Source organism: Orbicella faveolata, unplaced genomic scaffold, assembly GCF_042242905.1.
Source record: "Orbicella faveolata isolate gen_17 unplaced genomic scaffold, um_ofav_v1 contig_13, whole genome shotgun sequence".
Classification (NCBI taxonomy): domain Eukaryota; kingdom Metazoa; phylum Cnidaria; class Anthozoa; order Scleractinia; family Merulinidae; genus Orbicella; species Orbicella faveolata.
The window spans coordinates 23,485,495-23,508,937 of record NW_028301540.1 but is presented as its reverse complement, the minus strand read 5'-3'; the positions used below and the strand labels follow the sequence as shown (position 1 = coordinate 23,508,937).

The window sequence follows — 23,443 nt, the reverse complement described above, 5'->3', positions numbered from 1 at the left end:
AGGAAATGTATATATATATATATATGCATGTATTTCCTATTTTAGGAGTGTAGTTATCACATGCCATTCATGCCGATATAATACAAAATAGCCACTGCACAATTGTCAAAATCCAACTTATATCATGACTTTCGCATAACATTAACCTGCCTCCCCTCGCCCCCCCCCCCCCCCCCTCCCCCAGCCAGGAAAAAAAAAGCACGAGACTGCAATGCACTTATGAAGGAGAACGATCTGAAAGCAATTAACTACATATTGATGGCTAGATTTTAGTATTGCCGATTTCAAGATTTAAAATGCAATGAAAAGGCTTTCCTTGTTACTAAATCGTCTCCCGAGTTGAAATAGTGTTTAAATTTGTCACAATAGAGCGGTTTTCAATTGAGTGTCGTAAAACCAAAACCAAAGTAATCGCTCTAGCCAATCACAAAGGACACAGACAATCCAGTGAACCAATCAAAGCTCGAAACAAATACGTGAAGCGCGAGAAAACGCGTTTGAGGTAGTCGCGATTGGTTTTGGTTTTACTTCTGATTGGATGAAAAAGTGGCGCGAGTTTTTTAAGCTAATCTTCCAGCGTAGTAAATGCAAAACCAATTTCTTTTCGATACTCAATTGAAAACCGCTCTATAAACAACACACACACAAACAAGATTTAATTATGGCGGGTTTATGCGTCACCAGTTAACGTAAAGACAAGTCCTTTGACGACACTTGCACATCAGAGGTTTCTTTAAGAAGCTTGACTTCTGTTTGGATAAGCTTAAAATGACACAGATTGTTTCCCCTAGTTTAGTCACTCAGCCCTAAACGGAAATACATTCTAGGAATAAAAAAAAAGTTTCAACGAAATATGAATCTCTCGATCAGTTGATAGAGCGCATTTCAATTGGGTGTCGTAGAACCAAAATGAAAGTTATCACTCTAGCCAACCACAAAAGACACAGACAGTACAGTAAACCAATGAAAGCTCAAAGTAAATACAAGTAGCTGAAGAGAAGCGCGGGAAAACGTGTGCGAGCAAGCGTCGTGATTGGTTCTAGATTTGCTTCTGATTGGTTGAAAACCTGGTGTGAGTTTATTTAAGCAAGTCGTGTGGCATAGAAATGAAAACCCAAATACTTTTCGACACTTAATTGAAAACTGCTCTGAACAAAATGTTTTAGAAACTACTTGATATCCTTGGCCGCTTCTTTCCCAGCTCCATCTTTCGTGATACTCATTCCCTCATCGTCAATACGGTAATCTCTGTTTGCTTGGATGCCCTCCTGAGACCTTGTAGAAAAAGGGAGTTATTTTTTTAAATGCCAAATAAAGGTAGTTTTGATGGATTAAAACGTGGATTGATCCCAAGAATGCAAGACTGAATTGCAAATAAACAATTCAACACTAAAATAGACCAACAAAGTCTTTTGGGCACCCCCTTTTACACGTGCAAAACAATCAAAGGCAAAAGCAACGATACCAAGAACGAAACTCTGTGATCATATTTTAGCGTTGAGTCAAAGCAGTGACAGTGACTTTGTACAAGTGTTCGCACAGTCAATTCCAACAAAGCCATCGATAATTTTAACCAAAGAAAACAGTTGCCTGTCGCTGATTGTCAAAGTACTTGATCTTGCTTTCACTAGAATTCCAACAATTCCTCTTTCTCTCGATGGCGCAAAAACAACTTACCACTAACTACCTAACTAAATAAGTAGCTAACTGACTGACTAACTGACTAAGTTGCTCGTTCACTGACGCGCTGACTTCCTGACTCGCTGAATCACTGATTCGCTGACTCAGTGACTCGGTGACTCGGTGACACGGTGACTCACTGACTCACCGACAGACACTCCGACTGGCTGACTATCCAACTACTTACAGGCTTTCCAAGTCCGAGTCGGTCTTTGACCCATGGATCACTACACCAGTGATCGAAATCGAGCATAAGTCTGTCTGGATTCCTTGATGACATCTTGTTTCTTCCAGTACCTTCACCATCTTTTCATCATCATGTTCACCTTTCTCAAGAGTGGCATCTGTGGCTACACTGTTTTTCAAGGCAGACAGGATGCCAAGCGTTTCAACTTCTCCAGTTTGGTTTTGAAGAACGTTCGCGTCAGCTAATCCTCGTAATTCTTCCTGCAAATCGTTGAGAGGCACAAGCAAAGCCAGGCAGCATGAAAAGGACCAACGAGGATTTTTGCGCCATTCTTTGACGTAGCGATACAGGAATACTGCGTACTGTGCTGAAGTAAATGAGAAATCAAGGAGTTTGAAATAACATCATAAGCCATCAGTGTCGTAGATGAAAATTTTATGTAGGAAATAAACTTTTTCTTCGGATGAAACTAAAGAAAAGGGTTGCTTTGAGAATCTCGAAACACCCGTTCTCCGTGCCTTTTCACCAAGGAAGGAAAATCTGTTTCTCCACAATTTAAACATTTGCACCTAGCATAGAATACTTGCACTTTTATTCGGAATACTACTTCATGTGTTAGTAAGGTCTGTAGAATAAGGCGAATTGAAACTGGAATAGTTAAAAACTATGACTAATATTATGCAAGGTAGAAACTCATTCTTCTATACGCAATGTAACTGTTGGGTAAGATCCGCTGTGGAGAAAATAACGGATCATAATTAGGCATATTGAAAACCTTAATCTGTTGAATGGGTTCTGGTAACGCAAACTACCAGATCAAAGAACTGTAATTTGTTATAAGTGTACGTGCATGAATCTTAAAACCTTGAAACATAACATCTTGGATTTCAGGCATTTTTCAAAACTATATATAACATATCAGTAAACTGCGGAAATTGATTCCACAAAATCTAAATTATACAAATATGATACCTGAGAAGATGAAAGAAAAAAATACCTGTAAATATTTTGGAGTAAAATCTTTGTGAAATCCCAAAGCAGAAATTTAAGCTTTAAATGACTTTAAATCTTGGTGAAACAACCTTAAAAACGCTGATGTCTGATACCGAATTCTACTATTCATCACTGAACATCCTCCATAGCCCAACCCCGCTTTGAACAACTGAAGTGAACGTACGGTCGTCCTGCAAAGCTGCGGTTCGACTCCAATATTACTATAATCTTACCTACAAGTGAACAATAACCAAGGCATTTGCTCCAAATATCAAAATCTTGAATGAAACCGCGTCCATGCTCGCGTCGATCGAGGCTGGTATGTTCTCCGCGGGTATTCTACTCGTGGCTCCAACACCAAGGTTGACAACAGTAACGGCAAGAGATGTCGCCATTAATCTGTTCTCGGTCAAATCTCGTATGGGTTTGATCCATGAGAAGAGCATTCCGTGCATCCCAGCAATGAGCCATGCCAAACCAATGTAGGACCTGCTCTCTTCTCCTACAAGAATCAGCCCAGATGTAAGGATTACTTTACGAGACGTTTCAACCAATTCCCAATACCAAAAGCGATGTTCGTAGTTTTCAAAGAGAAAACCCAATCCTGGGATAGTTTCCATTCCAGAGCCCAGATCCTGAAGCCCGTCGACGTCCATAGTAGCTATCAATACTCTTTGCTTCCTCCAAAGAACAATGAATGAGGAGACCGGGAGGGCGATGATATAGGCAGTAGAGATATATGCCATAATAAGCCAATGATTGTAGTTTGTACCTTGGCATTTTATGCTGTAATCCGCTCTCATATACTCGAGACACCTTTCTTCTTGGTCATCACGGCAAAGTTTCTGGCACGCTATTGGTAAGACCCTGGCTGTCTGGGAACACGTACTGAGGTATGTCACGTACAAGAAGAAGAACACATTTCTGAACACGAGCTCTTTTATTTCTGAGATTTTTCTTGTCTTACCATCGTTCTGTGGGTTTCTATTCGGTAACATTATTGCTTTACGCACTCCGTAAATGGCAGCGGAAACACAGATGACGGCAGTATTTATTGCCATAATGGCAAGCAAACTTCCAAAGGCATTCGCTTGAAACCGGGTGAAAAGGCAGCCCATGGGAGCAATCTGAAGTATATCCATCTGGAGTATTTCTGAATATTTGGCGATTACTTGCAGAGAGCCTGGCCACTTTATGTACGAAAAAGCTTGAAGTAAACCATGAGTGACCTGATAGAAGCCAATGACGATTTTAAGCTTGGAAAATAGCATGTCTAGAATGGGATATTTTTCCCCGTTCCTTTTCTTTCTCTTGCTCGTCCACAATAAAACTACAGTGATTATAATAGCAATAACTGCAATGATCGACAACTGTCCTACCATCCATTTCTTTGAAGGACATTGTACACACGTTTGTAACTGCGCTTATAGTATCCTGAGCTGCACGCGTGACAGAGTGGACCTTCGTAACCATTTTCACACAGGGAATCCAAACCACCCTTCACGACTCCTCTCTTGGACACCTGTAAGGCGTTGGAATCGGAAATAAGTATTTAACGCTGGAAGCATCTAATGCTGGTGAGAATGCCAGTAGATTCGTAAGGAAATGTCTGTAGCGATCTTTTTGTGTCTTGTTCCGCCATTCCCACAAATAGCCAGAATTCAAAGAAGCGTAGTCATTTCTGCATGTCAGTCCTCCTACGCATTTGCGACATTTCTCAAACATATGGGTTCGATAAAAACCTTTCAAACATTTGCAAGCACGATGCTCAGCGAAGAAATCAGTTTCTGTTCCTGTTGAGAATTGAAAAGAGTTGCAGAAGGTTCTTTTAAGGAAATTTCGGCTACAGTAGCTTCATTATAACTCAGCGTGTTCTAATTGTTAGAACATAGACATGTGCGCCAATTATATGGAGTGCGCCAGTTCACTTTCATTTTTCTACTGCATGTAATCAAGTTAAGTCTAAAGGAACGAGACCTTTCCTTAAAAACAGTCCATAACCCGTTTGTTTTCTATTATTTGTAATCTGGTAATCCCATATCCCCTTCTCCTATTTATAAATATCTTTAAACTGATCTTCAGTGTCACTGAGCACATTTCATTTTGGCTATTTACTGTTATATTTCTTTTCTCTTTTTAATTTTTTGATTTCTGTAAATACTGTTCAAGTTATTACTTTTGTAAATAGTGCAAAATAATAAAAATCTGAATCTGAAGAAGAATTTCATGCGATTTTCTGATCTGCATCCACTGTAGACATGATGAATCGTGACTTGAAGATGCTTTTCTTTTGTCACGCAGTTTCCGCCTTCTGGGGAAAGTTGGCATATGTGTAGGCCCTTAATGTTTAAGAAGCACCATTTGAAAATTGACTAGGTCGCTGGGTCAATTTTTTGCTCTTGGAAGTGAGAATATATTAAGCATGATGATTTCGATTCATGGCTCCGATTATATAAAGACGAAATTTGTCTACCACGTCAGGATGTGTTGCTAAGTCAAGTTCAACTGCCGTGAAGTAATAGCGTTATTAATATTAACCAGCAGTTGATGAAAATTTGAGTTGACCTCTTGTTAAAATGCCAGAATACCTAAAAGAGGGATAGCGCAGATCATCCTATCCAGGTTGTAGGGTTAAAGATCACAGTCCAAAACAGTAGAGAACGAAAGAATGCCCCTTTTGAGAAATTTCAGTGATACATTTGGAAATATTGGCCGGCAAAGGATAATTATCGTTAATTCAAGACTCACGGATGGTATATTAGGTAATAATTAGGAAAATGCTTTGCAGAATCAAATTAAGCACTTGCTTTGGCACAGATATTTCAATTGTTACCTTCTGGACAGGACTTGCAATCTTGTTTTGATGTTCCTGGCGTTTTGTCAAACTGAACAAAAGATCCATTAGGACATTTCTTGCAGCCTTCTCCAACGTAACCGACATCATCAGAGTAAAATCCTCCTGCAAAGTGAGTTTTGTTCTCAGTATAATTAAACACTGTAACAAAGCCGGCGTTCAACGACAATTCATACATGGATACTTGTTCTGGGTATTCTACAAGGGAGGTACATTTGAATTATTTTAAGTGGTCGAGCAGACTAAGGTCGAAGAACAAGACCTGTTTTACTATTATTAATAATTATCTATTATTATTACTGATGATATATCAACGCCTATGGGATGTTCACTAGGACACCAAAAATAAGTCTGACTTTTGGTTTGGAGAGAAAACAATAACGGCCATAAAACTAATCATTCCATACAACCATTTTGCAAGAAAATAAACGACTCACTCGCTCTGAACAAAATACAAGAACGTTAACATGGTTTTGAGTTCCTGGACTGGCGCGAACAACTTCACAAGAAACACTGTACATTCAAACGTCAGCCGCAACAACAAAAAAAGCAATGACGTCACCTGTGACCTATTGCTCTGCTAAAACGCGCGATAGCGTCGCGCACAACTGCTAATGATAGATTACATCACCGAGGATCCCCTACATGACTCAGACAAGAATCACAGTGTGGTACATGGATTTTGACGTCATCAATGATCTATTACTTAACAGATGCAAAAAATGAAGAAAATATATGTAGACAGATGCACCGCAACATTGAATCTATTTGTTTAAAAATAGCTAGTGGAGCCTTCGGTCTCATTAACTTTCATCTCAAACCTTGAGCTCATAGTCTGATTATTTAAATCGCTGATAGAACTAGCGAGTGACCCCGATCCTTACAAAATCTCGTGATCTCCTGTTGCAAGAGATGAAAACCAGCCGTACGCAAGACTGCATAACTTACCTGCGGGACATTGGGTGCATCCGTCAGTTCCCCTTATGAAGGGATTGGAAAATGTGCCCAGGGGACAAGGCAATAATTTACAGGCGTTGGGAGAGACATCTATCCTTCTGAATCCCGAGGCCAGGAGAGCAGAAATGAGGTACCGACTGTCATCGGAATAGGGGTCTTGAACGCGAATGGCTTCTCTGTCAGAACTGACAGGATTCCTAAGAGATGATAACTTGCTAGCTTACAAAAGCAACAACACTAACTCTTATTGTTTATTTTTCATGTTTTAATAAAAAAAAAAAGTGAGGCAAAACATAACTACGCGATATTTATTTTTTAAAACGTTCCCTTCCAGTTTGGAGAATACAGAAGATGATCTAGAATTCGGAACAAGAAGAAAAAAAATACTCCAACTGCGAACTTTAATTGCTACAAACAAACCCTAAACACTCTGTCGACATTCTTCACTGACCCTTAAAGCTACTTTTTAGATGGAAATATATTGACTGACAATTTACGGTGGATGTGTATCCCATTCTCTTCGGTTCCAGTAGGTTAAACGTTCAGCTCCGCTTTTAGATTCCGAGTTGCTTTATTTAGGCAGGCCTCACCTTTGATGCATCCTGGCAGTTGGATGCTTAGCGATTGCTTACGGACAGCCATACCAAAACCCTACGGCTAAGGAGCGGCGAGAAAGTCTTCGGAAAAAACGTGACTCTTGTTTTAAGTCGAGCTTATATAACCAATATAGTAAGGGTTCTTGGTAATAGAAGCTTACAGAGTACATGGGAAAACATAATGAAATCTACTGACAGATGTATCGTGACTTGATTTGACTGATGTGAAAAATAGATCACTTTTGCAATTGTTGTACTTTTTATCTCGTTTTTATCGCGTCAGATCGATGCTTCTCCCTATAATAGCGAAAATGTACGGGCTGCCATATCAGCAACGTACGCCTAAAAACGGCGAGAAAGTTCTACGAAATAAACGTGACTCCTGTTTTAGCACTCGAGATTGATCGATATTTAAGGTAATGAATAATGCCACTTACAGAGTTCATGGGAAAACAAAATAAAATCTACTCACAGATGTATTGTGACTTGAGTTGACTGAGTTGATCGGTAAATCACTTTTGCAATCGTTCTGTTTTTTATCATTCTGAAAGAACAATAGAATATCAGTATCTGCTCAGGAGCGCTATATTTGAGCTTAACTTCTATAAACTTCTTTTATATTAAGAAAAAAGAATACGTCACATTTGAGAATCTTGGACTCTGTGGCCAATGAAGGAATCTAAGCTCAATATCTTCAGGTTCGTCCGGAGCAAATATCTGTCACAAAGTTATCACATACAGAAGATTTAATACGGGTCCATTTTTTTTTTTTTTTTTTTTAATTTTGTTTTACCTTGGAATAGATGTTTGAAAAGATAAGCTTTGATTAAGGTCAACGTCCAAGCTTGTCCTACAACCCAGTTTAGTGACATATGAACAGAATGCAAAACGTATTTCCTTAGCAACGGTAACACCACCTGGTGTCAAACTGAATATATCATGTGACAATCGAAAATCAAAGGTATCTTTAAAACCACGATAAACGACCACACCTCATTAACGAGATGCGTACGTTTCTTTGGGATGATCTGGATCAGGATCAATGGTCTAAGATCACACGGATCAGGATACATCAAAGGTACCGATGAATTCGTTAACTCCTTATTTATTTTGTTTGTTTGTTTGTTTTAAGTTTTTCAAGGCGTTGATGTTAAGTAAACCTGTATGTTAAGTAAATTGTAGTCATTTGAAACCTTAACTAATGCAGAAAAAACGATCCAATGGTTTAACAGTGTCTTACATTGAGATGGAGTCTTCAAGTCTTCAAGATTTTAAGCTACAGAATTGAGAGAATAATTTACCGTTGTAATTTTGTACATTCCAGATGCACAAGTCGTTTTGCTTGGTGCAAGTTCTTACAGAGTATTCAAACAAAGGTGCTTTGAAGTATAACTGACCAGTTTATTAAGATGCGCGCTACATTTTGAGAAAATTGCTTGATTTTAAGACAACAGTTAAAATGAAAGCTATGGTCATTTGTCATTAATATGTGGCGGTATTTATACCTAACCTTAACTATTAGTTAGCGTTTCAGTCATACCAGGCGAGTTTCGTCAAGTCACGGTTCGTATTTTGGAGACCAAACGAGTCCGCATGTCACCGTAGACCCAAAATTGTTCATAAAACCGGCAATAACAGAACCTTCAATTGATATCGGGGGATATCAGGACAGTTGACGACGCTCTTGTACGGCTATTTGTAAATTTCAGCATGTCAGACACAAATAGAAGGTTGTCTTTGTCTTAATCTTTACTTTTAAAAGTCCCATCTGAGACGGCAAAGAAATTAGCTTGAACATTCTAACTTACATATCCAATCCGTCTTTGAGATTGACCCATCTGAATGCTTGTTTTTCGATTGTCGTTAGAGGATTATCCGAGAACATTCTTGAATGATAAAAGCAAAGAAAAAAAAAATTACGTTTATGCAGCGTGATATTAAAATGCTCAAATATCCAACCGCCAATATCTGTTAATTTTCCTACCCTATGACAACTTTGAGCCGGTTTGTAAAATCACCAGCACTTGCCCTAAACATTATTTTAATCAGAAACTTATATTAACAGCAAATTTCCACAAAAATGAAACCAAATGAAATTTCTTCGGCAAGGCTAGAAAATTCAAATTCACCCGTCTCTTGCATATAGCTAGCCCCTAGCGAGAGTGCAAGCAGGCTGTAGTTTTTTCCTCTAAATAGCTTTGTCTTTCCGAGAAAAACGACATTTTCGATTCAACCTTCAGACTCTATTCAATTTCATGCAATTTAGCGAGTCCCAACTGGGATGAAAATCGGCTGAAAATCGACCATTTTCATTCGATTCGCATTTCGCAACTATTGAGCGCAGAAAAGTTGTGATACAAACAGCTTATTGCAAAACTATTCCTTGTCTAAAAATGGACAATTTCAAGAATATTGGATTAATCTAATTATTTGACGGTAAACAAAACCAGAGTGTTCTCCAAAACTTAGTTAGTCAGTCGGTGAAAAGAATTGTCATTTTGACCATGTGCCATGTCTCGGAATTCCAAAAGATTTTAGATTCTAACTATACTAGGGTAGGTCTTTCAATATATGTAAAGTTTAGTTTGGGCAAATGATTAGGCACTCGTCAAAAAAACAAAATTCAAAATCGTTCACAAAAGACACAAAATCACGCCAGCAGCTACCGAATGCGTGACCAAAAGTATTATCAGCATATCGGCATTTAATACTTCAGTTCGAAACGTCAGCATTACCAAGCAGTATAAATGACATGCACGTAAAAATAACATGTTCACCTACTTCGGCTTATAGTATCCTGAATCTTGCAAACTGATTCGTTCCCTGCATTTCTTGTCAGTACTCATATCCGACTTTGAGAAGAAAACTCTCAAGTTCCATGTATGTATTATTGGATATATCATTCTATCTGTGTTATTTGTGTCGTTTGATTAAGCCAGTAGTAACTGCTAAAGCGTTATTCCACGTGTGACTTTCGGGTTTCCATTTTGAACACGTTTGAAAGGTCTCCATTTTGAATGAAGATGTTTATCCGAGACCGGTGCGTTACAACATATTTTACAAGGGGGTGAGGGTCGGGATTTCAAAGCTTTAAACAGAGTTACTTTTCTTTGTTTGAATTTAATGCGACAAAGACCTTGTCAGTGTGTAGCATTTTATCGCTTTACCTAAGAAAGGAAGCCCTGAATTAGAACTAACATCGAGATATTGGAAAAAAATTCTAACGCTTTTTCTTTCGGAAATAAGTCCCAGTCTACCCCTACCCTGTGTGCAAAGACTTTTGCTGGATAATATGCAAATACGAGACGTGGAGCGATCGAAGATGGCGGCTTATTTGTTTATATTGCTAATTACTGGGGATTTCTGCCTGAAAGCAGGTTGAATGATTGTACCGAACAACAAAACGGAAAACGTAGGAACATTTACATAGGAACCTGGTAATATTGAGCGATTTGGGGGATTCAAATTCACCAGTCGAATGCGTACAGGTTATGCAAAGCTAATGGAACACCGTTAAAATGGCAGGATGGGAATGTTGTTTGATAGTCAAGACATGGTAACCCAGCTAAGGTAAACATATTTATAGTGTTTTATGCTTAAGTCGTGCTGATATTCCTGTGATATTTCGAATTGAAGTGATTTAATGACAAAAACAATGGTAGCACTTTTGGTCACGCATTCGACTGCTGGCGTTATTTAAATTTTTTTTGTGTTGTGATTTGAATAATTTTTTGACGAGTGCCTAATCATTTGCCCAAACTAAACTTTACATATATTGATGACCTACCCTAGTATAGTTAGAATCTAAAATCTTTTGGAATTCCGAGACATGGCACATGGTCAAAATGACAATTCTTTTCACCGACTGACTAACTAAATTTTGGAGAACACTCTGGTTTTGTTTACCGTCAAATAATTAGATTAATCCAATATTCTTGAAATTGGCCATTTTTAGACAAGGAATAGTTCTGCAATAGGCTGTTTGTATCACAACTTTTCTGCGCTCAATAGTTGCGAAATGCGAATCGAATGAAAATGGTCGATTTTCAGCCCAGTTAACACTCGTTAGATTGATGTCTGGACTTGAAATCGATAATGTCCTTTTTCTCGGAAATACCAAGATATTTGAAGGAAAAAAAAAACACAGAGCGTTTTTACTTTTACTAAGGCCTACTTATGTGCAACAGTAGGGCAAATTCGATTTTTCAAGCCTTACCGAACTATATTTGATTTTTGTGTACATTTGCCCTTAAAAAAAAGAAACAATACAAGCCTCACTTGCACTGTAAGAGCAAGCTGAAAATTTTCTATACAGTTTGTTATTGAATGTAGACTGCGTAGCTGATGTAAGAGGTCATAATGGCTCGGGCAAAAGGACACTCCTAGGTTCTCTTAAAATTCGTCATTTTGTGAAGCAAATACCACTCTGGGATACTCAAAGTATAGCAATCTGTTTTCCGTTTACAGTTTTTTAAATTTTGTTGTAAGAAGTGCCAAATGGAAACAAAAGAAAAATAAGTTAAAAAAAAAAAAAAAAAAAAAAGGAAAAGGTTGACGACCTCTTCATCCTCGAATTAGTCTTGACTAATTGATCACGTGAAGCTTAGCTAGGAAACCTTATGCGACTTGTTTGTAGAAAGAGGCTCTACTAAATAAATAAAAAGTCCAAAGGAAAGCTGTGCAGGTCGATGGCTCAGATTAAAAACATTTGATGCGCGCCATTTTACCGAAACAATCCATTAAGAAAAGGGCACTTCAAGGCTTTGATGGGATTAAGACTTCTTGCTTTAACGTTGGATAGTGCACTGGTCGCTAATACTCACAATACTTGATGTTTGCCTGGATTGACTTTGTAGAAGGCTCGATGTGGAATTTTCTTTAATCGATTGGCACTCAGGAAGCTAGGAGTTGACAATAAAAATAAAATGATGTTGACAGTGACAATGCACACAATAAACCCTGAGCAGCCTGGACTTTTTTTTTTTTTTTTTTTCGTGAGCTCGGTGAGAGAGCGAAGAAGGGAGCTGCGCAGAGCCCTCTTCCCTCCCCCCATAGTAGTGGTAGACGCTTATAGGGGCCGTAACCAATCAGGAGGCAGGGATTATACCACGTGACCAAGATTTTCCCATACATTCTCTTAAATTGTAAAATCCAAGATGGCCCCTTTGATAGCAAAACATGGCGCCCGTGACGTCACAGCTCGCGCGTGCCCAAATAAGGCTCGAGCCAATGCATGAAATCGAGGTTCGTGTGTGAATAAAAAGGTGGTGAGTTTGTGTAGTTGGCATTATTGTTTTCGAGATCGACTGGAAGATGGCCTCGGAGGAGAGCAAGACGAAGGTGGAGGTGATTAGTATTCCTGCGGGAGAATTGCCTGCCGACATTCCGAGAGAGGAGTTTGCGGAGAGAGTGTTGAAGGCTGTGAAGGATAATCTTCTTGGAAAGATAATGAAAGGCGCCGTTAGTGACAGTACGGATAGACTCCTGAAGAAAGAGATGACGAAGCTGGCGGATGAGGTGATTAAGTTCAGACAAGCCATGTCAAAGAGGATGCTTGCTGATGAGTCTCTGGAGGAAAAGGGTCCTGTGTGCTTGGAGAGGTCGCCGGATAGTTTTGAGGCCGGATGGAAAGAGTAGAGGAGCGCTTGGGACAACAGAGAAGAGTTGGCGTACGAAGCATTTATCGAAGGGATGACGTCATCAGAGGAGTGAAAAAACACAAGATTTTTATTCATGCCTGTAACAAAAAACCTAATAAAGATCCTTTAACGAGAGAATGTACATGGTTTGTTGTGTGATTTTTTGCATCATCTTGAGTGCTTGCACGTCATTGGTTTCTAGGTGCACGAGGGATAACATCATGGTTTGTGGGGTGAGAAATTCTCCGTGAAAGCCTGAGGAGGATTCGAAAACGCGTCCGAAGGGCCATACATTGGAGAGGTCTCTTCTCATGTACCATGGGTGGGGAAAATGTTGGGTGAGAAAGAGGAGCATGACATCTTCGTCGGGGTGGGGTTCGTTCAAATAGATTTTACAGGCCAGGGGTCTCTATGGAAAAAAGAAAAAAAAATTTAATGCCCCGACCAGGAATCGAACCTAGGTCTTTGAGGCCATAACTCAACGTCTTAAACATTAGACCATCGAAGCGCTTACCTCTTTAGGACTTGGTTTTGGGGATGTCATGGTGAGGTAGTCCGAAATTCACGGTTTTACAATGAGGGCAGAGTCTTTGGGAGGGTTTCAACCACCAAGTGTGGAGGGCTTTACAGGTTCCGTGAAAGAATTGGTCGCAACACGTGGTGAGAAAATAGTTCTGGAGTCCGTATTTGTTGGTGTATCCTTCCTCACACCATATACATTTTGGTTTAGGAAATGACATGGAGTCTGAAAAATGGAACAAAAAACAACTTTTTATTGGACACTTGTTGATTACAGAGTGGGACATGTGCACGATCCTAATGACCTGCGCCCTTTTTTTCTTCTTCGCGATCATAATAAAGAAAAGATTTGACATGATTGACTCTGTTCAGCGCCTCATCGTAATGATTTCCCAGAAACATGGGTTCGTCACGGTAAGTCTCCTTATTGTGGTACATGCCATAGATGGCCCCGCAGCAGGTTGAATAGACGAACCCTAGCCCCCAGGCTTCTCTCAGCGGTCCCGAGATGGAGTGGACGAATTTGGTGTGGTTCCCATATTTACCCAATTCTAGGAGCGGTTGGCGGCAGCAGGGTCTGGTTTGCTTGCATACGTAACAACATGGCGATTCCATGTCTGAAAAAATTATAATAGTTGTTTGTAAAAGTTGAGAACCAGGTCCGTATGAATCACTAAATCGTTGATATCGTCTTCTTCAGCAACCCCCAACATCTCTGATAGGAACAAAAGATCTAGTTCGTCCAGGGCCACCCCGATGAACCCTAAAATGTTTTCTAGGTCCCTGTACAAAGGGGTCTCTTCGTCCTTCATCCGCTCTCGCACTCTCTTTCTCAAGGTGTTTAACTCGGTATTACATCACTCTAATACTTCCATACTCACTTGGTAATTTGAGAAGCCACAGCAACGATACTATCCACAGTCTTCTGTAATAGGCGCTCATACAAGTTGAATGACTTAGAGTGAAAGTGAACGGTCCGACTCGCTTGTTTTATACACACGGTATAATAGTGTCCAGTCTACGACCGTGAGTGGGTGTGGTAGGGGGATACCCCCTATCCCCTGGGTCTGTGGTAACACGTGACTTCGTCTTGATCTGTGATTGGCTGGACGGATCTGCATAAATCGAATCAGCGTCGTCCGCTCTTCACTCTGAGTTTTTAACTTGTATTGAGCGCTACCATGGCCTTGAGGGAGAGACATATCCAGAACAATTTCAGACCGAGAAAGCCTGAGATCACTTACGAGGAGGCAATCGATAGAATGGACGAGGCCTGGACTCGATTTTACGAAGAGATGAATTTCCCCATCCGGGATTTGTTGGCGGGCCGCCGTTGGCTGATACGATTCAAAGACTCGAGTCAGAGGTGATGCTGCACCAGATCCTCTTCTTTATGGACGAGCAGCGCGAGAACTGGACACGAACCCAGCGCAAGAACCGGAGCATAGAGAAGTGTTTTGGCAGAACATTGTTTAACGCGATCCTGGCCATTCGCCGTAACCTTGTGTGGGACCTTAAGGTGAAGCCGCCCGTGGACAGGATCACGTTTCACCGGATGATGTTGTGTTACAACTTCGAACCATTTCATACCCACTGGACACAGAGACAAAAGAACACTTGTAGACGCTATGTCAATGTGATCAATTTTTATTATAGCGTTTTTAATCAATGTACTCAAAGAACAATGCGAGCGATGATCGATGCGGAAGATAAGTTGCCATGTGTAAAATAAAAAATCAGAGTGTTTTTTAATTGTGTCTGTGTGTTTTTGGAAAAAAATGGGCGGGGCGAGGTTTCGATCCTCGGACCTCTGGGTTATGAGCCCAACGCGCTTCCACTGCGCTACCCTGCCTTTCTTAGTTTGGGTTCTGTCCATTGATCAGTTTTGCTTCGGCGACCCCTCGTGGGTATTCGTTGATCCATTGAAAGAACTTGCAGGTGCGCTTGGGACACTTGAGATAGAGCCTGTCTGGGTTGGACTGGGAGTGGGAGGTGGCTAAGACCAGGGACTTGTTGCATAGACATCGGAAACGAGCTGGGTCGATGTTCCTGTAGCAGGGGTGAGTCTGTTCGTCGACGCGTTTCAGGTAGGCGCTCACTTCGTTAGCGCCACAGGTCACATAACACTTGGTGTAGAATCTGGAAGAGGGGCATCGGTAATACTCCCAGGTACTACCGTCTGGGGTTTGCACACTTCCAAATTCCATGGGTACCATACAACGCGGGCAGGTGTGATCTTGTGTTTTCAGTTGGTTCAGGAACTGATCGGGGTCGAATTCCTGCAACACTTGTACTTCGGTGAATTCTCCTTTGTCGTCCACTTCAGGTGGTAATTCTATGACGTTGTCTTTCTTGAATTTGTCAAGTCCTATCGGTTCCAGGACTTGAATGGCGTTTGGAGGTGATTCTCTTATCACTGTCAGGCATCCACCTTGAATGGCAGGTAGCTTTGAGTCTATGAGGAAGAGAGATGAGTTAGTATCCCAACAAGGTGTTTTCCCGTAGCATGGTTTCTAGGATGTGTGTGGTTTTTCGCACGTTTTTGGGTGTCAGTCTTTGCCTTCGCCTGTAATGGTTACTTTTCATTTCGCTTTTGACTTCTTGGCGTTTGATTGAAAAGACGCTCCATGGCTGCGAGAAGCCTTTGAGAGGTACGGTGGTCCAACTGACAGAGTCCGGTGTGATCTCTTTGAAGAGGACGCGTTCATTGAAACGTAGTCTGGCACGAGGTTTTTTGAATAACCATCTATCTAAGGTGGATTGTAGTTGTTTACCTCCTTCTCCTTCCACTCTCTTGGGTAGGAGCAGTTTCAGTTTCTTACGTGCCTCCTTCTTTTTGTACGATTTTCTCTTTTTCTTCTCGGGTTCGACGTGTGAATCCATGACGACTGCTGAAAAGTGACTCGTGATGGAATGCGTGGTTCGACTTTATGGACGTTTTTTACGACCAATCGTAGACGTGTGGTGTGATGGGATCATGTGACGGTCTTCATTGCAATTGGTGGATCTGAAAATGGCGCGTGATCCGTGAAAGTACGTGTACTGAGTGAAAGTGGGTGTGCGCCGCGGGTTTAAAAGTAGCCCGTTTGACGCGGTGAATCATTCTCGACTTGCTCGTGGTGAGGTGATGACCTATAGACCTATGAATGATAGAGACGTGGCAGAGATTATTGAAGATCTGAGACGAAATTTGAATCGAGCTTCTGACGTTTTGGATACAATCGAAAAAGAAGGCGAAAGATCGTCCTATGTGAGGCTAATTGACTTAGAATTGCACGTTGTTGGTCCCTTGTACTTTAGGCTTCAAAGACACCTGACTGACTGGGGAGACCCGAAGCACCATACTGAATTGTCGGATCTAGGAAGAAAGAGGTTTGACGAGGCAAGATGACTTACTACAGCAACTCTAACCAGATTCGGGAACTAGTGCAGCAGCCTGTGGATAAGAAGGTACACACTTTAAGAGATCTCGATGCCATTCCTGATGCAAAAGTGGACATGTACATTTTTGATAATCTCTTCGAACCGTTAGGGACTATACCCGATTGTCTGTGGTCTTTTGAGCTCTTGATGAGACGTCGTCCTGACTGGGGTGGTACGATTTTGGAGTTAATGAAGAGGAACGAAAAGGTGTACCTTTTCTGCGGTGAGTGGTGTCGAGTGATGTATAGAAGTTGTACCCACCATTTCAGATTTATTCATTGTCGTGATCCCACCCTGGATGCAGAGCGTTCCTGTTTGATCGCCACCGATAACCTCTCGTACATGATGAGTGATGCCATCCGTGATCTGTTTGAACCCTTGCGGTTCGCTCGTGACCTATCACGACGGGTGTTGGAGGCTGACAAGAGTCCCAGGGTGGAGGAGTTACTGACTTTCAACAGGTGCGATCACAAGGAAACGTGTCTGAAGTTGGAGTAGTTGATCAATGATATCATGCTCAGCGTAATCTGTGGAAGGATCGGTTTTTCTTTTCTGCCATTGAAGCTGATAAGGAGGACCTGTGTGGTGAGTGTAAGGAGAGTATGCGACAAGCATTCTATGTGAATGGGGATGAGGAGGAAGCCCTGAATTGGAGACCCGGTAAAGGGGGTTGTTGTTGGAGAAATTGTAAATATTATGCCATGGATACCTATGAGGAGGACTGTGATAATCAGTACAGTCGAGATTGTAAGAACAATGAACATGTTGATTACTTTTCATCGTCCGAGGACGACTAGGTGTGTAATAACTGGTCAGTGGTCTTTCGCCTTCTTTTTCGATAGCCAATCAGATCTGTTTTTTCTTAAGAACCAATCAGGCACGACGTTTTTGTACATATAAGAAAGTTTGAATAAAAAAATTGGGTTCAATCATTATGTCTCATGCATTGAGTTGGTTGATCTCGAGAGTGTGTGAGACCATGGCCGATCGATGGAGTTGGATGACCTTGTGTTCCAAGTGCACTAGAGTCTATGCGCGATACGGTGAGGGTGAACCCATCCCTGACAATTTCAGTGATTCGCCCTTGGAGGTGTTTGACTATACCGACGTCGAACCCAACGTGATGCGTTTTGTCGTTTATATCTTGTGGTTGAAACAGCAACCCGATTCATTTAAGAAGTATCTCGAGGTACGAGAGCAACGTTTCGAGTTGTGGAGACAGTGCGTTTACAAACTTTGGCGACTATGAAGAAAGGTCAAAAGAAGAAGCAAAAGCCGCTTTCGACCGGGACGTTACTAGGACGGTATCGGGATCCCTCCAGACCCGGTAGTCTGGGTGGTCTGACGCGATTCGCCAAGGCCAATAAGATCTCGGTACGAAGTGCTCGCGAGGTCTTGCAACGTGATTTGGGGTACTCGTTGCACAAACCCAGACGTCGTCGGTTTCCCACGGTCCCGGTGGTGGTGTTCGGAATCGACGAGCAGTGGACGGCCGACCTGATCGAGGTGATCAATATCGCCAGGTACAATCGAGGGTATCGTTATCTCTTGACGGTGGTGGACGTGTTTTCCAAGCACGCCTGGGTCCAACCCTTGAAGAGCAAGACGGGTAAAGCAGTGACGGAGGCCATGGCTAAGATCTTGAAAGGAGGTAGAAAACCCATCAATCTTCAGACGGACGACGGGAAGGAATTCTACAACAAGACGTTTCAGGATTTGATGAAGCAGAAAGGCATTCATCATTTTTCGACTCGGGGGGATACGAAATCCAGTGTCGTGGAACGGTTCAATCGTACCCTGAAAGAACGTTTGTACCGGTACTTCACCGTGCAGAATACGATGAAGTTTGTGCCCGTGTTACAAGATCTGGTCCGAGGGTACAATCGATCGTATCATCGCAGTATAAAGATGGCTCCCGATCAAGTGTCTTTATCCAATAGCGAGGACGTGTGGGAGACTCTTTACGGTAAAAAGGAAAAGGGAAAAAAATCGAGACGACCTCCACTGAAAGTCGGGGATCGTGTGAGACTGAACAAGAAGTTCCGACAGTTCAAGAAAGGGTATTTACCAGGTTGGACCGAAGAGGTGTTTGTGATACGCTGGGTGCGTCCTGGTAAGGTTCCCACGTACAGAATGGAAGAATGGGACGGCACGTCGGTCGAAGGCACGTTTTACTCGCAAGATTTGCAAAAGGTGACCGTGGAAGACGACGATCTGTTCCGCATCGACAAGATCGTCAAACGAAAAGGGGATAAAGTCTTGGTGCGTTGGAAAGGTTGGCCAGTCAAGTACGACAGCTGGGTGGATAAAAAAGACGTGCTCGTGAAACAATGAAAGACTTTTACGTGCAGTTGTTGAGCAATGCCAGTACGAGCGAGTTCACGGACAACAAGGCCAACAGTTTCAAGAATCGTCTGCCGTATCCGCTCCTATTTGAATCCGACAAGGAATGGAAAGTGGGATTGGCGAGCGTTTCTTACCCGATTCCTCCGTCACGACCGCATCAAGTACCAGTCCCTCAAGCGCACGACTTTGACGATGACGACTATGTGTTCGGTATTGAGTGGACCATTGAAACGTTCATCTTGCAATCCGATGGTGTGACGTGGCGTCCGGGGCGATACCGCGTACCATTTGACGTACACGGGAAGGAACTGAACCGTGACCGACACAAAGTGACGAGTGGCAGATCTCTCATGCGATACCTCATCAATCGTTTTCACGAACGCATGTATCATTATATGGATCGTGCGGATGAAAGTCTACGATCGCCGGACGGGAAAAAATACTACCCCGTGTTCAGATGGGAGGGGAACGATTTGATTCTGGACAACACAGATACGTTCCTCGACGAGTCCGGAGACAGACAACGTCCCAGAGTGTATTTTGGTTCTAAACTGGTCAAGAAGTTGGGTTTGATTAACGAGGAATCGTATTACTCCGTTCACTTGAACGTGAACATGATCAAGATCCTTCCCAACGACACCGTTCCGTCTGATTTCAAGAAAGACTGGTCCGACCATGGCGACAATCGATCTCATAACTTTTGGAATTTGAACAGCAGCGGTACGTTACAGCCCAGTCCCTATTGCAACTGGCGCTTCAGTTACTTGGACGAGGAATACGCCAAGACCTATCGTGGAGTCATCGTCCATCCGGACCTCCCTCCGCCTCGCAGTCCCATGTACCTGTATTCGAATGTAGGTCGTAGCACGATCACGGGGAATCGAGTGACGGATCTCTTGAGAGAAGTCCCACACGACCCGATCAAGACGACGTACGAACCGAATCAGATTCAATATAAACCTGTGCGCAGCAATGTTTTGGATATAGTGGAGGTGCAATTGGCCGAGAACGACGGAAGATTGGTGGACTTTGAATCGGGCGTGACGTCGGTGACATTACACTTTAAGGATGAATGAGTATGCCGATGACTTTTACGTGCAACTGATGAGCAATGCCAGCACGAGCGAGTTCCCGGACAACAAGGCCAATAGTTTCAAGAATCGTCTGCCTAACCCGTTACAGTTGAGAGAGTCGGGCTGGAAAGTGGGTATCAGCGACCTCTCGTTTCCGTCCGCGGTGCGTAAGATGGGCTTGAAAGATTCTCTTCTGTTTGAAATCTCGTGGATCGATATGGTGAACGCAGATCGAAACCTATACACGCAGGTCTCTGGAGTGACGAGAGAAGGTGATTTGGAATTCACACCGAGGACCGGTACCGAGTTACTGAACATGATACGAGATCGATACATGCATAGGTTGAGAGATCGAACGGATGTCGACGTGACCATGTACAAGAAAAAGAGCAAAGCAGACGATCCCGCCGAATTGCTGTACACGGTCATGCATCGGGCCGAGAATGGAGAATGCGTCCTCGACAACTCGAGAACGTGCATCAGCCTCCTGATCCATGGTAAACGCGTCTTTCCTCAAATGTCCATCGGCATCGAATTGGCCAAGAAGATGAAATGGGTCAAGATGGGAAAATTTGCAAAACGGTCAACCCGGTTACGTCTTGGGACCCCACTTGAGGAAAGAATTTCCTACGGAGGTCGTACCCACGGCAACGGACTTGATCATAGGACAGAATGACGGGGACGAGATATTTTACAAGATCGACCCGGACACATTACATTTGAGTTGTTTCATCAATTGGGTTTTCACGGACCTGGATCGTAGTTACGAGGAAGCGTTCGGTCACGAGCGTCGTTCCTTGTTCGTGTATTCGAATGTGGGACAGAGTATGGTGACTGGAAATCAAGTCACGGACATGTTGAAACAAGTTCGTTACGATCCGGAGGTGGTCGACCTTCAACCGAGACACACCCTATATCTACCGGTGCGCACGACCTTTTTGGACATTGTCGAGACGCAAGTGTCTGAGAACGACGGACAACTGGTGAACTTTGCGTCGGGTGTGACTACGATCACGTTGCATTTCAAAAAGGATGAGTGATTTTTACGTCAGCTTACCCAGTCACAGCAGTAAGAGCGAGTTCCCGGACAACGAGGCGAACCATTTCAAGATCAGGTTACCCAGCCCCATACGACTGAATGGAAGCGGAGGATGGAAAGTGGGATTGAGTAGCATCGCTATGCCGGATGCTCACGTGACTCTTCCTACCTTCACCGCTTCTGAGGATAAAGTCATCTTGTCCTTTTCAGCATGGAGACGCATAGATTCGAGTAGTTACTACCTGTATGGAGAAGCTTACTTCGATACGGATGACCTCAAAGAGGTGTTCCACAACGTGGATGGAGTTGGATTCATGAAGTCCATGATAGCCTATTTCGATCGACAACGCGTCTTCAAAAACTCCGGACCCAAGTTAGGCTCAAAATATGTCACGAATGATGGTAAAAGAACCTACGTCAAGTTCAAGTGGGAAGGCGAAGACCTGGTCACGGACAACAAAAACATCTTACGTCCGATCGGAGATGTCCCTGCATTTCACATCAATGTTGAACTGGCTTTGAAAATGGGATGGATCAAAAAGAACGGCAGTTACGAACTGGGATCTAACTTGCAGATCGAATTTATTGACGATGTCATTCCAGACATTAGCGTCGTCGGGGACGTACATGACGATGATGGATCACCTGTCTTTTGGACTGTCGCCACAGATAAAGGAGGAAATGGAGATTTTTTAAGACTCAGCATCTATTGCAATTGGCGTTTTCTGAACCTGAACAAAGCTTTCGAGGTGGTGGTGGGAAGCAGTTCGCGTTCCTTGTTCATCTACTCCGACGTGGGAGGAAGTAGCGTGGTGGGAAATCAAGTCACGGATTTACTGAGAGAGGTCAACTTGATTCGAAGAGGTGCTGGTGTCCAGTATTTCGAACCTTACCACATTCAATATATTCCAGTGCGCAAAGACGTCATTGACATTATAGAGGTGCAAGTGGCTGAGACAACTGGAGAACTGGTGAGGTTTGGAGACGGCAATACGATCGTGATGTTGCACTTTAAGAAAGAATGATCGGTGGAACGCTGGTACGGTTTCATCCCGATAGAATGAAGCAATCTGGAGACGGATTCGGCATGGCTTGGAGAGGTGTCAAGAAACGAGGTCCCGGCATTCTCAGAGACTTTATCACCGAGACGGCCACGGAGGGTCTAAAAGGTTTAAATTCGGGCGGCAAGGGAGGAAAGCCCAATTGGAGAGGAGGACTCGCCGGGGTCAAGAGAGGAGTGGCACGAGCCGTGAAACGTAAAGCGACGCAAGAGATCAAACGGGCGTTGACGAAAAGAGTGAGGAAAGAATTATTTGGAGTATGAATCCCATTTACTCGAGGCGCGTGAGACTTATCCCAATACGACGAACGTATAAAGGCGGATCGATCTTCCCATCACGATCAAAACGCCCAAACTATCGTTGGGTGCAGGCAGCCCTGAGAAGGAGACGAAGACGACGACGTAGACGATGACGGACATCGTGGCTCATGCCCGGTCGGCGGGGGTACGTAACCCTCGCCTGAACATGTACAGTACCCCTCCCACGGATGTCAGCATGTCGTCTAGACGTTCAGTGAGAATCAACCCGTTCAATACGGGGATCAATCCAGTGACCTTCCAAGTCGATCCTCAAGAAGACTTTATCGACTTGAACGAGAGTTTCTTCGAGGTGGAATTGACCGTCAAGAAAACCGACGCTAATAATCTGCTGACAGCGGATGTCCTGGGACTCGCCAACAATCTGGCCCACACTCTCTTCAAACAGATCAATGTGAGATTGAATGGCACTCTCATCAGCCCCCAGACGGACACTTACCACCTCAAAGCCTACATCGAGACACTGTTGAACCACGACCGAGACGACGGTGAATCGATCCTGACACCTAGTGGTTGGTACAACTGTCTCGGTGTACCCGACGGCGGAGATGCCGATGAACTGAATGCCAATAAGCTGGATACGGCTCACGCCAATTATGCTGCTTTACCCCAAGATCTCAAGAACCTAGTGCAGGGGCGACTCCAGTTTCTTGATGGAAAAGCCGTGACATTGAGGTTCAAACCTTTCCTGGAAGTGTTTCATCTCAGCAAGTTACTGTTACCTGGCGTGCAGATCCAGATCGACATGTACTTCAACAC

At 42.9% G+C, this 23,443-nt stretch overlaps 2 protein-coding genes, 1 non-coding gene and 2 pseudogenes across 3 annotated transcripts; 3 read left to right on the top strand and 2 right to left on the bottom strand.

Moving 5' to 3' along the window:
- Positions 1 to 368: 368 nt before the first annotated feature.
- LOC149115686 (uncharacterized) lies at positions 369 to 4,755 on the bottom strand. Its single transcript, XM_089285927.1, has 4 exons — positions 3,098 to 4,755; positions 2,451 to 2,455; positions 1,868 to 2,234; positions 369 to 1,275 (listed from the first exon to the last, which is right to left on the bottom strand). The coding sequence occupies exons 1-4, from the start codon at positions 4,240 to 4,242 to the stop codon at positions 1,170 to 1,172; spliced, it is 1,623 nt and encodes a 540-aa protein (XP_089142053.1). The 5' UTR covers positions 4,243 to 4,755; the 3' UTR covers positions 369 to 1,169.
- A 7,269-nt stretch (positions 4,756 to 12,024) lies between these two features.
- LOC149115685 (uncharacterized) lies at positions 12,025 to 12,997 on the top strand (annotated as a pseudogene).
- A 345-nt stretch (positions 12,998 to 13,342) lies between these two features.
- Trnah-aug (transfer RNA histidin (anticodon AUG)) lies at positions 13,343 to 13,414 on the bottom strand. Its single transcript has one exon. It is a non-coding gene; the product is annotated as a tRNA-His (tRNA).
- Positions 13,415 to 17,760: 4,346 nt separating this feature from the next.
- On the top strand, positions 17,761 to 20,270 carry LOC149115683 (uncharacterized). Its single transcript, XM_089285928.1, has 2 exons — positions 17,761 to 18,675; positions 19,296 to 20,270. Exons 1-2 carry the CDS (start codon positions 18,094 to 18,096, stop codon positions 20,268 to 20,270), a joined length of 1,557 nt encoding a protein of 518 aa, XP_089142054.1. The 5' UTR covers positions 17,761 to 18,093.
- Positions 20,271 to 20,283: 13 nt separating this feature from the next.
- On the top strand, positions 20,284 to 21,307 carry LOC149115682 (uncharacterized; annotated as a pseudogene).
- Positions 21,308 to 23,443: the final 2,136 nt, after the last annotated feature.

Coding starts and splice junctions, on each gene's coding strand:
- LOC149115683 (XM_089285928.1), top strand. CDS start 18,094: ATGAAGAAAGGTCAAAAGAAGAAGCAAAAGCCGCTTTCGACCGGGACG. Junction 18,676..19,295: donor GTTTGTACCGGTACTTCACC/GTGCAGAATACG, acceptor GAATCCGACAAG/GAATGGAAAGTGGGATTGGC.
- LOC149115686 (XM_089285927.1), bottom strand. CDS start 4,242: ATGGTAGGACAGTTGTCGATCATTGCAGTTATTGCTATTATAATCACT. Junction 1,276..1,867: donor GACTCGGACTTGGAAAGCCT/GTAAGTAGTTGG, acceptor TTTTTCTACAAG/GTCTCAGGAGGGCATCCAAG.